This window comes from Heteronotia binoei, chromosome 3 (assembly GCF_032191835.1).
Source record: "Heteronotia binoei isolate CCM8104 ecotype False Entrance Well chromosome 3, APGP_CSIRO_Hbin_v1, whole genome shotgun sequence".
Taxonomy (NCBI): domain Eukaryota; kingdom Metazoa; phylum Chordata; class Lepidosauria; order Squamata; family Gekkonidae; genus Heteronotia; species Heteronotia binoei.
Genome location: NC_083225.1, coordinates 87,675,087 through 87,690,626, shown reverse-complemented (window position 1 = coordinate 87,690,626; position 15,540 = coordinate 87,675,087). Strand labels below are relative to the sequence as shown.

Below are 15,540 nucleotides of genomic sequence, written 5' to 3'. Positions count from 1 at the left end.
CCCTGGTCTTTTTCTCAGTTCCCCTTCTTTTTTCTTTATCTCATTTTGAATGTCCAATCTCTGTTTTTCTTTCGTTCTTTTATCCTTATTGTTTAATGTAATCAATATTCCTCTCATTACAGCTTTGTAAGCGTCCCATACCATCTGTAACTCTATATCATCTCTGTCGTTTATTTGGAAAAAAGCTTTAGTTTCATTTTCTAAAAATGTTACAATTTCTTTACCTTGTAGCAAATCTTCATTTATTCTCCATCTTCTTGTTTGCAATTTTGTAGCCCATAACATTGGATTATGATCCGCACTTATCTTTGGAAGAATCTCTACTTTTTTAGTTATGAGGCCCAAATCCTTAGTACCCTATAACATGTCAATTCTGGAAGAAGTATTGTGTCTTGCTGAACAAAAAGTATAGTCTCTTACTTCAGAGTTAAATTTTCTCCAAATATCTTCCAAATTTTCTTGTTTAACCAGTTCAAAAAACGATTTTGGCAATTTTCCTTCCTTATTATTACTTTTTTGGCCAGATCTATCTATTTTATTCTGTATTGTTCGATTAAAATCTCCCATCATCAAGATCTGGTCATAAGCCACTTCATCCAACTGTCTGATAATGTCGTTTAAAAAAGCATCTTTTGCACCATTTGGTGCATACAGTCCTAATAACATTTTCCCCCATTAATCATTATCTCTACTGCTATATATTTTCCGTCTTTGTCTTTAAATACCAATTTTGGCTCTAATTGCTGATTAATATAAAAAAAAATGCCCCTTTTCTTTTGTTCAGCCAATGAAAAAAATTCCAGACCTAATTGTTTATTCCACAAAAATTTGTAATCCTTTCGTTGTATATGAACTTCCTATAAACAAATTATATTACAATTTTGTTCCAAGCCTGTAATCATTCTAGTTGCCCTTTTCTGCACTTTTCCCAATGCTATAATATCCTTTTTGAGGTGCGGTGACCAGAATTGCACACAGTATTCCAAATGAGACTGCACCATCGATTATACGGGGGCATTATGATATTGGCTGATTTGTTTCCAATTCCCTTCCTAATAATACCCAGTATTGGCCATTTTTATTGCAGTTGCACACAGTTATCTACCACGACCCCAAGATCTCTCTCTTGGTCTCTGCCAGTTCACACCCCATCAACTTGTATTTGCAGCTGGGATTCTTGGCCCCAATGTGCATTACTTTGCACTTGGCCACACTGAACCTCATCTGCCACGTTGACACCCACTCACCCAGCCTCAACAGATCCCTTTGGAGCTCCTCACAATCCTCTCTGGTTTTCACCACCCTGAACAATTTAGTGTCATCCACAAACTTGGCCACTTCACTGCTCACTCCCAACTCTAAATCATTTATGAACAAGTTAAAGAGCATGGGACCCAGTCTTCGCAACTCTTTCATTATTCTGACTCTGCTCCCTCCTACTATCAGTCTTCCCTGCCATGTCTTTTGTCGTAAATTTTATAACTATATCTCTTGGCAAATTTTTGTTCTTGGCATATGACGAGTTAACTCTGTACATGTTATCATACATATTTCTAGTCCCTTCAGGATCTTCCTCCAAAAAGTCAGCAATTATTTTCACCATATATTCCTTTAAGTCAGTTCCCTCCCCTTCAGGTACTCCTCTTAAACGAACTTGAGTTTCCATCATTCTGCAGTCATGTACTGTCACCTTCTCTTGCAGCTTTAGCAAGATGGAATCATGTACTTTAACTTTATCCTCTACATCCTGGACTTTTTTTGTGACCACCACCACGTCATTTTTAAAATCTTTCACTTCCTTTTTAAGATCTCCAATATCTTTTTAAAGTTCTTTTTTACAGGCTGTTAACATCGTGTCAACTCATTTCATTATTCTAGCTTCCATCACTTCTAGTTGGTCTTGCATTTTTTCCAAAGATAAAGCCCCTGCACGTGTTGTTTTTGACTCTGACATTAAAGAAAGCCTACGAAAATTTTAACGTCTCAAAATCAAAATCCAAACAGCAGATTCAATAACTTAGAACTTGCCCTTTTAAATAAGCCTAATTTTGCCGTTCTACGACCTTCCTGGACTTAGATATTAATTTTTAAAAGTTTTATTTTCTTCAAAATGGCGATCGCAATTTCTCTATAGTAAAAAATCCTAGAGTAGGCCTTCTTGTTTGTCTCTCTTATCTTATTACTTCCTGTTTTGCTAGGCAGCAAATCCCGTTTTCAATGGTATCCAAATCTCACAGTCTTTGTTAGTCTCACTTCTCTTGTTACTTCCTGCTTTGCTAGGCACCAAGTCTCATCCCCAATGTTATCCAAGTCTCACAATCTTTGACGTACTTCCTGTGTTGATTGTAGAGAATGCAGATCTGTGACGCTGATGCTTTCGTAGATGACCACAGGTATTTCAAACAAATACTTCTTTCCCAATTTTTAATATTAACACAGTCCAAAGTTCAATCTTTCTTTTCTTTGTCTCCCCTCTTTCTAGATCACTCCTTCCCACCTTCCAAAATTATTTAGTTTGCCTTAAAAAAGTCCCGGAGCGAAAGATTGTAATCAGTTACCTCTCTACTGATATCTAGCTTAGCTTCGGTCTCTTCAAATATCAGATGTTCATCAGTCCCAAAAGAGCTTAGGATCTTGCCAAGCTTATTCCAATTGAATGGCTCTATAAGCCTCTATAGATGATGAAAAACGCCACTCTTCTCTGGGGGTCCCTCAAAGCCTCTAAAGAGCCCCCAACGGAGCTTCCTATCAGCCAAGGTTAACCTCCTCTGAGTTTCTGTGCGTATCCTGGACAAATCTCTAACTGAGAAATGTAGGCAGAAGGCCAAATAAAGCCTTTTCCTACCCTGAACAGAGGCTTAAGACTGTCCCCGTTCAGAGGACAGGTCAGCTCAGCACGATTCCCAAACCGGAAGCCAACGTGTCATGTGAATACTTACGCTAAACTTCAGTCTGTTGGTTCCAGACTTCTAAAATCCTAACGCATGGGCTACTGAAATATCTCATTTCATTGATTGTACTAATTCACCATGTGTAATTTGCCAAATCCCTATGAGAAAGGCAGACTATAAAAAACAAATATATAAAAAGAAACTGCATCCCCACATATTTAAAACCCCACCTGATCAGGTTTCAGATGTATTTCCTCCTTGGGTTCTAAATAATGTGATTGAATACTGCCATCTTCCAACAGGATCAGTACTGCTAAGAACAACTACAGCCAGAAGCAATTTAGCATGATGTCATGTAAAAGTTGCAAATTCTAAGTAAGTAACAGAACAAAGATCTTGGTATGTATTTAAAAAATTTTCCTTACTGTTTCTTCATATGACAGTTGATCCTCTGGAATAATAAAAGTGATCTAATAGATCGGGTGGACAACGGTAGCTGTCCAGATGTTTTTTGCCTACAACTCCCATCAGCCCCAGCCATTGGCCATGTTGGCTGCGGCTGATGGGAGTTGTAGGCAAAAAAACATTTGGAGAGCTACTGTTGGCCACCCATGTAATAGACAGACAAACTACAGCATTCATCTCATCACTAATATTATCTATTGATAAACTTTAAAATTAACTATACCATTTATAGAAGACTGCATTCGTGATGACACATTGCAACAGCGGATTAGCTGGGACACAACAGTGTACAATTTGCCCAGTTCAGCATATTGGTATTTGATTGGAGGACCAGGACCTTCATCCAGAGCCACAAGCATAAATGTTGCAGGTACATTTAATTTTAAAAGCTGTGTTTTTTCTGCTACACCTACAAATATGGAAAGAGGGAAGACAGTAATTAAAATGTAATAGGTTAGATATATGTTAACTTGTTAGACTCACTTTTTTAACTTTCATTGAATACATACGGTAATTATGGAAGCATCTGACTTTTTAGCAGAAATAATGAAGTCCATGTTATGAAATAGTGACTGAGACCCATACTTTTTACTTCTCCAATCATATTTCAGCCTTTTTTTTTCATTTGGGAAATCCACTAACAAGCATTCCAAGTAAAAGTCAAGTATATTTTAATACTGCTCTAAAAATTCAGCTGGACTCAGCAAAAACTACTTAATAAATTTCTGATTTGACCAACTTAAGAATCTTAAAAATATGTTCATAAAATTTGTTTGGCAGAGCCAATTTAACTCTCCCAAAATTAAAAACAGGTTGCTTACCTGTAACTGATGATCTTTGAGTGGTCATCTGTGCAGTCACACACATGGGTTTTCCTGCTGGGATGAACCCGACCTCGGAGAATTCAAAGCAGCCTAGGCGTTTATTTTGGCGCGCGTTCCCTCCTGCTCTGGGGAGCAGGCATCCACTGCGCATGCCTGGAGCGAGGGGAAGGCGCTCCACCCACCCAGTTTCTTTCAAGCCGCTGTACAGTAGTAGTACAAATGTAGACTATCTAAAAAAAAACAACAACAACAGCAGCGGGGACGGCTGGGCGGGCGTGTGTGACTTCACAGATGACCACTCGAAGATCATCAGTTACAGGTAAGCAACCTGTTTATCTTCTTCATGGTCTCTGTGCAGTCCTACACATGGGTGACTGATAAGCTGAACTGCATGGAGGTGGGTGCTGGTTCTGAAAAGAGACTACAGAGGTTATACATGCATATCAGTTAAAAACATCCAGGTAACACAATATAATTGCACTTACTGGTGGAGAGAATCCAGGTAACACAATATAATTGCACTTACCGGTGGAGAGACTGTAGGCTTCAATCAAAGATAGAGTGGAGTACAGCCTGTACAAATCTCGCTGTGCACGAACATCTATTGCGCAGTGCGTGGCGAACGTCGATGTAGAAGACCAGACTGCAGCAGCACAGATGTCTTCTATAGGCACGCCTCTGAAGAAGGCAGAATACGTAGAAAGAGCTCTTGTGGAATGGGCTTGTAGATGTTTGGGGGCAGGTTGTTTAGCCAGTTGATAGCATAACGTGATGACAGCCACCAGCCACTTAGAGAGTCTCTGGGTAGAGATTCTTTGCCCTTTTTTATGGGTTCCGTAGGCTACGAAAAGTCTCGAGTCTTTACGAAAAGAACCTGTCCTGTCTATATAGTAAGCAAGAGCTCGACGTACATCAAGATTGTGTAAGGTTCGTTGGCCCTTGTCAGTAGGGTTTTGAAAAAAGGACGGCAACGTAGTCGGTTTCCCTAAATGGAAGGGTGACACAACCTTCGGGAGAAAGGCAGGGTCAGGTCGTAGAACTACCCTGTCATGGTGGAAAACACTGTAAGGAGGGTCTGTCCGAAAGGCGCATATATCACTGGCCCTTTTGCCAGATGTAAGTGCCACTAGTAATGCTGTTTTCTACGATAAGAGATGTAGTGGGATAGATGCCATTGGTTCAAAGGGAGGTTTCATTAGTTGGCTTAGAACCAAGGATAAACTCCAAGTGGGGTGTAATTGACGGGTTGGTGGCCGGAGATGCAGAATGCCCTTGAGAAATGATTTTGCAGCAGGATGGGAGAATACTGTGCGTCCTTCTATATGCGGATGGAAAGCCGAAATGGCTGCTAAGTGCACTTTCAGCGATGAATAGGTAAAACCAGATTCAGAGAGGGAAAGGGTGTATGACAGGATTAGAGGTATAGAAGATGATGCAGGATGGAAATTGTGATGAGTAGCATATTCAGTGAACTGTTTCCATTTTAGGGAGTAAGATTTCCTAGTAGATGGTTTTCTGGCATTCAACAGGACGTGCCTAACATCCACAGGAAAGTCTAAAAACTGATCCTCCATGCGGTCAGCCATAGGCGACCTGGGTCATGATGTAGGACCTTGCCATTCTGTTGTGAAAGAAGATCCCGAGCTTGAGGGAAGCAGTGGAATACGCTGTTGGAGAGGAGAAGAAAGGTGGTAAACCAAGGTTGACAAGGCCACCATGGTGTGACTAGTATGCAATTGGTTTGATCCCATTGGATCTTTTGAAGCGTCTTTGTTATTAGTGGAATGGGTGGGAACAGAAAATGGAGTGGTCCGTCCCATTGTTGGGGAAAGGCATCCCCCGCAGAGTGGATCAAAGGAGGGCCTCGCATATAGAATCAGGTGCATTGGACATTGTCTGGAGAGGCAAACACATCGATAAGGGGAACTCCAAATTTTTTGAAGACTGGTTGGAGGTATGACTTTTTGAGTGTCCACTCGTGGTCGTTGACGAGTTGTCGACTTAGGGTGTCCGCTTGGATGTTCTGGACCCCTGGTAAGTGTACAGCTGTTAGGTATATGTTGTGTGCAATGCTCCAATACCAAAGAGCTAGAGCTCTTTTGCAGAGACGGGTGGATGCGGTCCCTCCTTGTCGATTGATATAGAACACAGTCGCCACATTGTCTGATGTCACTTGAATGTGTCGACTGTGAAGTGATGGTAGGAAGGACTTGAGTGCTCTGTGGACTGCTAGAAGTTCCAAACAGTTGATGTGGAGAGATTTCTTGTATGCTGTCCACTGTCCTTGCACTGTTAATGTGTCGAAATGGGCTCCCCAACCCCATCTCGAGGCATCCGTGGTGACAATGGCTGATGGAGGTTGTCTTAGGAATGGCATCCCTATGAGGGGATGATCTTGTATTGTCCACCACTCCAAAGCTGGCAAAATGTGATGTGGGACTGTCAGTAGAGTTCGCTGAGACTGACAATGAGGATGGAACGATCGAACGAACCACAGTTGTAGGGGTCTCACGCAAAGTCTTGCATGAGAAAGGACCGAGGTTGTGGCCGCCATCAAACCCAGCATGCGTTGGAAGGTGAGGGCTGTCTGGGTTGGTTGAGATATGATAATCTCGGCCAAAGTTTGAATGTTGTTGATTCTGTCCACTGGCAGGTACGCCTTGTGATCTACAGTCGACAGACGTGCTCATATAAATGTCTTGTGTTGGAGCAAGGTTGGATTTTTGGTGGTTGACTTGTAGACCCAGAGATGACAGGAGTTCCAGAATTGTTGAAATATCCCGTTTTAGTTGTTCTTTTGATTGACTCACTACGAGCTAGTCGTCTATATATGGATAAACTGCAATTTTGTTGACGAAAGGATGCCGCTATGCACTTCGTGAAAATCCTTGGTGCTGTGGATAGGCCAAAAGGGAGTGCTCGGAACTGATAGTGATCGTTCCCGACAGCAAACCTCAGGAATCTTCTGTGGCAATGGTTGATCGTAAGGCTGTAGAGATAGAATAGAGCTTCCTGCCTAATGTATCCAGCTTTCTTCCTTCTTTTTCTGGTGGTACAGGATGACGCGTTTGCTTAGACTTTGATGATGAATACACGATCATTGAATTTGGAGCAGGATGATTAAACAGGAACTTGGATTCTGGTGCATGAATCTTGTATAGTGATTCTACGCATTTGGATGTCAGAGGAATGGAGGCTGGCTTGTCCCAGGCTTCCTTCAGGGCTTCTAGATGGACTGGTAACATAGGTAAAGATGATCCTGCAGGTAGATTGGCGTGAACCATGTCATGGACCACATCGGATATTTTTGGAAGATCAGTTGTTAGTTTGATATTAAGTGTGGTGGCCATATTGGAAATTAAGTCCAAATAAGATTTTGCTCCTTCTGAAGGAGACAGTTTCGCTGGCTTAACAATATCGGATGCTGGTGATGCTGGAGAAGAGACTGAATGAGATAATTCAGAAGTTTCAGCTTCAGATTCCTCTTCTGGGGCGTCAGGTGGTGTGGGTAGCATCGGTATTGTAGGCAGAGGCTTCGTCGTAGGTTGACTCGGCCGTTGAGAAGGTTGTTTTGAAGTCAATGTTGAAGGAGTCAGTGACATATTTGTCGGATCCTGGTGAGACTGGGCCGTTCCTCTATATTTCGGCTGGGAAGAATCGTCACGGTACCAAGGTTCCGCCTCTTGGTATCGATTGGTACGGTACCGAGGGTATTCTCGATGACGATTATATTTAACCGAAGGGGATCTCGAAGGCGTGTAGTGACGTCTGTATGGAGATCTGGATGGAGATCGAGACCGACTGTAGTAACAATATCGATCTCTTTTCCGACTTGCAGATCTTTCACGGTACCGACGGGTGTGTAAATCCCTATCTCCCCCTCAGCTAGGGGATCTCTCTCAGTACCGATAAGTCCGGGGTTCTCGGTGTTGAGGGGATTCCATGTGTAGTGGGGATACAGTGGCATCTTTGAATCTCCTTGGTGAGGACACGTCCCGGAAGGAGTGTAAGTCGAGTTGGTTTTCCTGCATCTGGGTATGAGGTGACAATTCTGTCGGCTCCTCGGTTAGGAAATGTTCAGGCATGGATTCGTGAATGGATGGTGATGGTGATCGGGCTGGATTCGTATAACTTCCTCTTCGATCCTGTCCATCGGTATCGATAGTTGCGTTGGAAAGGCTGGAGTTGAAGGCGATTTCGGTACAGAAGTCAGTGTTGAAACCGTAGTGTCAGAAGTTCTGGGATCTGGTAGGGTCGGCTTCGAGACACCTCTCGGTTCCAAGTGCTTCTTCTTGGATTCGTGGGATTTCTTTGTATGTTTGCCAGACTTAGGCTTGCTGGGAACCAAGGCCACTGAAGCTGCCGGTTTCGCCACGTCCCTCTGAGGGGTCAGGGAAGGTGTTGATCTTTGGGACCCAGAAGAATGTGACATAGCAGGTCGCAAGGAGGATTCAAAGAGGTGACTTTTCAGCCTCGCGGCGCGGTTTTTTCTGGCCTGTTTTCCGAACTGGTTACAGTGGATGCAAGTGTCCGTTCTGTGGGCTTCCCCCAAACAAAACAAACACTACGAATGGCCGTCGGACGATGGGATTTTCGCCCCGCAACGAGTACACTTCTTAAAAGTGACTTTAAGATCTTTTCCTTCCATATGCCCGGGAGGGGGGGGGGGAGGGAAGCAAAACGATAGAAAAGCAGGTAAAGATATATATATATATATTTACGATACCAGTAGAAGAAAGAAGCGAAGATCGGAAGCGAGGATCGAACGGAGGTCAGTCAAGAATGAGGTAAATAGGCTAGGTTGACGAAGGAGACGCAGCGAGGAAGGACTATCCCTGGTGGTGGTTAGAAAGAAACTGGGTGGGTGGAGCGCCTTCCCCTCACTCCAGGCATGCGCAGTGGATGCCTGCTCCCCAGAGCAGGAGGGAACGCACGCCAAAATAAACGCCTAGGCTAGCTTTGAATTCTCCGAGGTCGGGTTCGTCCAAGCGGGAAAACCATGTGTGGGACTGCACAGAGACCACGAAGAAGATCTCTACTAAATCTGAGCCATATTTCCATTAGTTTCAAATTTTGTGCCAAAATCTGCATGGTTGAACTGTGAGGCTGATCCAATAAAAAGTTTATCTTCACTTTCTATGTCCTAATTGTAACTCAGGAAGAGCTGTACAGAAGACCTAGATTACTAAGGCTCAGTGAGACTGCAGTATATAAAAGTTAGCCCAACCAAGATAATTTAAGGAAGGTCTTGAGCCTTGGGAACAAGGGATCCATGCAACCCTTGAGTTTGTTTGACCCAGCAGGGAAGACAGTCAACCTGCTGAGCTAAAACTTAAGGCCTCATATCCCCTCTCACTCCTCTAGTCTATGGACTAAGGATGGGCCAGTTAACAGTCACAAGGTTGGGAGGAGAGCTTATAGCAGGTATGTGATAGGAACCTGAGGTCTAGGAGCTTCCTCAAACTTGGTCACATAAGCAGTTATTGTCTTGCTCTTGCTCCCAAGGCTCAAGTGCTTGGCATTGTGAAGTTCCCTTGAACTTTTAAACTTTTGAGCTTTTCCATGTTTCCTTCATGTGCTTTACACCACTATCTTAAATATCTTTTCTCATATCAATAGCTAAATAATTGGTTTGAAAGAATTTCACATGCAGAGAATCCTTTCAATCAAGCTGCCTTCGATGGCATTGTTGAGTAAAAAAACAGGTTGCTTACCTGTAACTGATGATCTTCGAGTGGTCATCTGTGCAGTCACACACATGGGTCTTGCCGCAGGCAACGGATCCGTACCTCGGAGCTCCAATAGCTCGCCTATAGCGCTTTTTGGCGCGCTTCCCTCCCGCTCTGGGGAGCAGGCACCGACCGCGCATGCCTGGAGCGGGGGGGGGGGGAGCGGCCATCCCACTCAGTTTCTTCCAGTCGCCACTGACACTGACAGTATATAAGGTAAACAACGATCACAGGAGGCCAGCAGCGGGGAAGGCTGGGTGGGCGTGTGTGACTGCACAGATGACCACTCGAAGATCATCAGTTACAGGTAAGCAACCTGTTTATCTTCTTCGTGGTCTCTGTGCAGTCCCACACATGGGTGAGTAGCCAGCTGAATGTCCTGGAGGAGGGTGCTGGTAAAAAAGAAGAGTTAGTCACACAATAAAACACATCATACCATATAGGATATGGATGGAAGCGGGTACACTCACCCATGGTTTCAATGGAAGATGGATCTGAGGACCACTTGGCCGAAAGAGGCGTCTCGTCTCGCACGAACGTCTAGGGCGTAATGGGAGACGAACGTGGAAGGAGAGGACCACGATGCAGCAGCACAGATGTCCTCTAGGGAGACGCCCTGTAGGAAGGCCGAAGACGTCGAGACCGCTCTAGTAGAGTGAGCCTTAAGGCCTTCGGGTAGAGGCTGCTTAGCCAGTTCGTAGCACAACCTGATAGCACTAACTACCCATTTAGATAGTCTCTGGGTAGAAATTTTGTGTCCCTTGTGAGGTTTACCGTAGGCCACAAACAGATTAGGTTCCTTACGGAAAGGTTGTGTACGAGCAAGATAGAAAGATAAAGCCCTTCTGACATCCAAGGAATGCAGGGCTCTTTGTCCTGCGTCAGTAGGGTTGGAGAAGAACGTCGGTAGGGAAGTTGATGTCGATAAATGGAACTGGGAGACAACCTTAGGAAGGAAAGCAGGGTCCGGTCATAGGACAACTTTATCCTTATGGAATATCGTGTACGGAGCATCACAACGAAAGGCACACAAATCGCTTGCACGTTTCCCTGAAGTAAGTGCAACTAACAATGCAGTCTTCCATGACAAAATGTTGAGCTCTATGGTAGCCATGGGTTCAAATGGGGTTTTCATTAGGCAAGAGAGAACTAAGGATAAACTCCAAGTTGGGGCAAAGGTTTTAATTGGCGGATGCAGGTGCAAGATGCCCTTGAGGAAGGACTTAGACAACTTATGTGAGAAAACCGTTTTGCCCTCAACAGGGTCATGGAACGCAGAAATAGCCGAAAGATGAACTTTTAAAGAGGAATAGCAGAGTCCTGATCTCTGCAGGGAAAGCAGATGATCCAGAATCAGATTGAGAGGCACAGATTCGGCTTGGAGATGATTGGAAGCTGCGAACGCACAGAAACACTTCCGTTGATAAGAGAGTCTGGTGGAAGGCTTTCTCGCATTAAGAATGACGTTCGCTACTTCTGTAGACAGGAAGGAGGACGGATTCTCCACGCTGTCAGGGCCAGAGTCCGTGGGTTGTGATGTAGCACCCTGCCGTTGGCTTGAGTCAAAAGATCGCCTACTAGGGGGAGGCGGCGGTAGGTGTGACATGACATCTGAAGTAGTCTCGTGAACCATGGCTGCCGTGGCCACCATGGAGCAATGAGAATACAGTCCGTGCCGTCTCAAGCAATCTTGATTAACACCCGCGTAATGAGGGGGGTCGGGGGAAAGAGGTAATGTAGGGGACCTCTCCGGGTGTGCAGGAACGCATCGTTGCCCCTCCTGGTGTAAAAACGGGGACATTTCGCATTGTCCCTCGAGGCGGAAACGTCTATCCTGGGCACCCCGAAGCAGCGAAAGATGCGTTGGAGATAAACTCGATTGAGGGACCACTCGTGGTCGTCTATCCGAATCCTGCTGAGGGAGTCGGCCAGAACGCTCTCCACACCCGGGAGATGAATGGCAGTCAAGTAGATGTTTTGTTTGACACACCATTCCCAGAGCAGTATGGCAATGCGGCACAGCCGAAGGGATCTGGTGCCCCCCTGTTTGTTCACGTAAAACACAGTCGCCATGTTGTCGGTGGAAACCTGAATGTGACGACCTGTGACCAATGGCAGGAACGAATGGAGCGCCCTGTGAATTGCGAACAGTTCCAGGCAGTTGATGTGAATGGCCCTTTCGGCCCGTGTCCAAAGGCCTCTGACAGTCTTGTCCTCTAAGTGGGCTCCCCATCCCCACATGGAGGCGTCTGTGGTTAGAACGACTGATGGCGGAGGAAGGGCATCCCGGAAAGCAGATTCTCTGGTATAGTCCACTAGCGAAGGGAGTGCAGAGCTCTTTGAGGGACGGTGAGGAGACTGCTCTGTGGCTGTACCTGCGGGTGGTAAGCACGGACGAACCAGAGCTGAAGCTGTCGCATTCTCAGCCGAGCGAATCGAAGCACAGAAGTGGTTGCAGCCATAAGGCCCAAGAGCCTCTGAATGTTGTAGGCAGACTGGCGTGGGTTGAGACGAACTAGATTGGCCAGGGAGATGATGGACTGTGCACGGTCCTGCGGAAGGAACGCAAGATGAGGGGATGTACATAGACGAGCACCTATAAACTGCAGGTCCTGGGTCGGCATGAGGTGTGATTTGGTGACATTCACACAGAGGCCCAGGGATGCCAGCAGAGAAAGGGTTGTGTCGAGATTCCTCTGCAGTTGGTGCTGAGTTGGTGCAATCAGAAGCCAGTTGTCTATGTAAGGGAAAACTGAAATGTTCTGAAGCCGCAGGGCAGCTGCCACTACTGCCATGCACTTGGTAAACACTCTGGGTGCAGTGGAAAGACCGAAGGGTAGGGATCGGTATTGGAAGTGTTGATGACCTATTGCAAAACGAAGATACTTCCGGTGGTGGGGGCGGATCGTTATATGGAAGTAAGCGTCCTGAAGATCTAGGGAAGCCATCCAGGAACCTTGAGGAATCAGAGGAAGTATGGATTGTAGAGAAATCATTCTGAATTTCCTGTAAATTATGTGTTCGTTCAGCTTCCGAAGATCCAGGATAGGGCGCTTGCCGCCATCCCTCTTGGGGACCAGGAAGTACCTTGAATAGAACCCCGTCCTGCGGAGTTGAGGAGGAACAGGTTCTATGGCTTTTTTCTGGAGCAAGTCCAGAATTTCTTGTTGGAGGTGAGGGGAGGGTGGAGTAACGATAAAGTAACGGAAGTGAGGAGGTGAAACGAACTCGATTGCGTAACCTAGACGCACAATGGTGAGAACCCAAGAATCGGTGGTGATGGAAAGCCACGTTGGGTAAAATGGAAGGAGCCTGGTGTGATAAAGAGGGCTCAATGGTATGGCTGCACTTGTATGAGAGTCAAAGAGACTGCTTGGATGGTTGAGACGGCTTCTTGGAAGGCTGCGCACGTGGCCGTTGCTGGAAGGGCTGTTTCTGGTGTTGAGGTTTCTTCCTCCAGAGATCCTGCTGTCTGGGAGAGTGCTGAGGACGCTGGAAGGAAGGTTTCCATGGTCTCTGCTTGCCGAAGGACTGGGTAGCCGGCTGTGAGACGCCCAAGCGTTTGGCCCTTTTACGCCCATCGTCCACAGAAGTGAGGACCTCGTCTGTCGACGCATGGAACAGGCCAAGACCATCAAACGGGAGATCCTCTATCTTCTGCTTAATGTCTGGCTGCAGGTTAGTCGAACGTAGCCAGGCGTGGCGACGTAGGGCTACTGAGGTAGCGAACACTCGGGAGGAGCAAGAGAGCGCGTGTCTGAGAGAGTTTATCTGCTGTTTAGAGACACGCGACAACTCCGAAACGAGCCCGGAAACGGCCTTCTGTGAGGAGTCAGGCATTGATGCAAGGTGAGGTGTTATTTGGTTTGCGAGATTGAATGAGTAAGCCGCAAAATAGGCTAGATAGTTGTTCAGCTTAGAGTTAGTAGAGGCAAAGCTGTAGGTCATTCTAGCCAAAGTATCCAATTTTCTGCCCTCGCGGTCGGGAGGAGCAGGGTGACGAGATTGCTTGGCCTTAGTGGCCGAATGGACTATAATGAAGTTGGGTGCCGGATGGGAGGCTAGAAACTTGCAATCCGTAACATGCACCCGGTAGAGAGAGTCGAGACGTTTGGAAATAGCCGGGATGGAGGCAGGCTTATCCCAAGATTCACGGAGGGCCTCCAGATGGACAGGAAGCATAGGTAGCGTTGAGCTGTCGGGGAAGTCGGTTTGAACAAGTTCATGCACTACATCGGAGACCCTAGGAGAGTCAGATGGCATAGGTATGTTAAGGGCTGAGGCCATCGTAGTAATGAGGTTGAGATATGCCTTAGAACTGTCCGATGGGGAGAGCCGAGTGGGCACGTCAGATGCAGGTGAGGCGGGAGGTCCCTCGGAGTCGGAATGGTCTGATGTATCCAGCTCTGAATGTGAGTCCTGTCGTTGAGGTGACATGGACTTGGGCGGTGATCGGTCCCGAGACAGCTTCGCGCAAGGAGACCCTGGTAGAGGTGGTTTAGACACCGTCGAGGAAGGTGGCCTGGGAAGATCTCGGGTCCGAGGAGACTCAATGACCTCACGCGACCGATGGGCACGGTAATGCTGCTCTCCGGTGGAGTTGACAGCCTCTCGGGTCCGATGAGCCACGTACGGTTGGTCTCTAGTGTAGTAGGGAGATGGGTGTCGAGAGTGGTGAGATTCCCGATCCCCAGAACGGTACCGAGGAGAGTAGGTATCCTGAATTCGAGGAGTTGAAACGTCGCGGACGTACGGTTCGGGTTCGAAGTCCGAGTATTGCCTGTAATAGCTCTGCTCAGATGGAGATCGAAAGTCTCTACGGTACGCTGTACGGGGTCTAGGAGATGGAGACCTTGACGGGGAGCGGTCGTAGCGGTGACCCCGATAGTAATCCCGGTACGGAGACGGCGAGCGAACACGCTGGTCACGAACCGGAGACCTTGAGCGGAAGCGCTGAGTAGGGACCTGAGTAGAAGTGTCCTTGAGTTGCGAGGAAACTGGAATGTCCCTGAAGTATTCGGGACGGACACTAGGCGGCTCCGGTTCAAGAATGTCTGATGGTACCCCGCTGTGGATCGACGGTGACCTGGAGCCAATCGGAATAACCTCAATCCTTGGGGAGTGAGGAGTTAGCTGTGGCATGTCTGAAATAACATCAGACGGTGCCGAAAGTTCCGGTGGTAAAATCGGATTCGAGTGCCCCGTCCCTGCCGAAACGGACTGCGCAGCCGCCATAGCGGGAGCGGAAGTCGAAGCGGGCGGGTCGCGAGGTCTTTTCGGAGCCGAGGCCCTCGGGCTGGAGGCCGTCGGGCTGGAGTGGTGAGACTTTGAAACCGAGGACGATCCCGAATGATGCAGTTTCTTCGGGGTCTTGCCCTCGGAGGACGATTCCGAATGACGCAGTTTTTTCGGAGCCTTGCTCTCGGAATGCTTAACTGCTTTCTTGTCGGACTTATGCTTCTTAGGTATATTCAGAAGGGCCGACACAGCCGAATCTCCCGCTCTTTGTGGGGGAGGCGGCGAATCTGAAGTGGGCATCGCCCGAAGGGACTTCTCAATCAGGAATCTGCGAAGGCGGGCCGCTCTGTTCTTTCGCGCCTGTTTGCCAAAACTGGCACAGTGAGGGCAGGA

General features: G+C 46.7%; 1 protein-coding gene across 1 annotated transcript in view; it reads right to left on the bottom strand.

Moving 5' to 3' along the window:
• USP9X (ubiquitin specific peptidase 9 X-linked) overlaps positions 1-15,540 on the bottom strand; it is a 148,656-nt gene that overhangs the window by 16,681 nt on the left and 116,435 nt on the right. Inside the window, exon 39 of the mRNA XM_060234133.1 lies at positions 3,580-3,765. Coding sequence (XP_060090116.1) covers positions 3,580-3,765 — 186 coding nt within the window. The remainder of the gene's footprint in view (positions 1-3,579; positions 3,766-15,540) is intronic.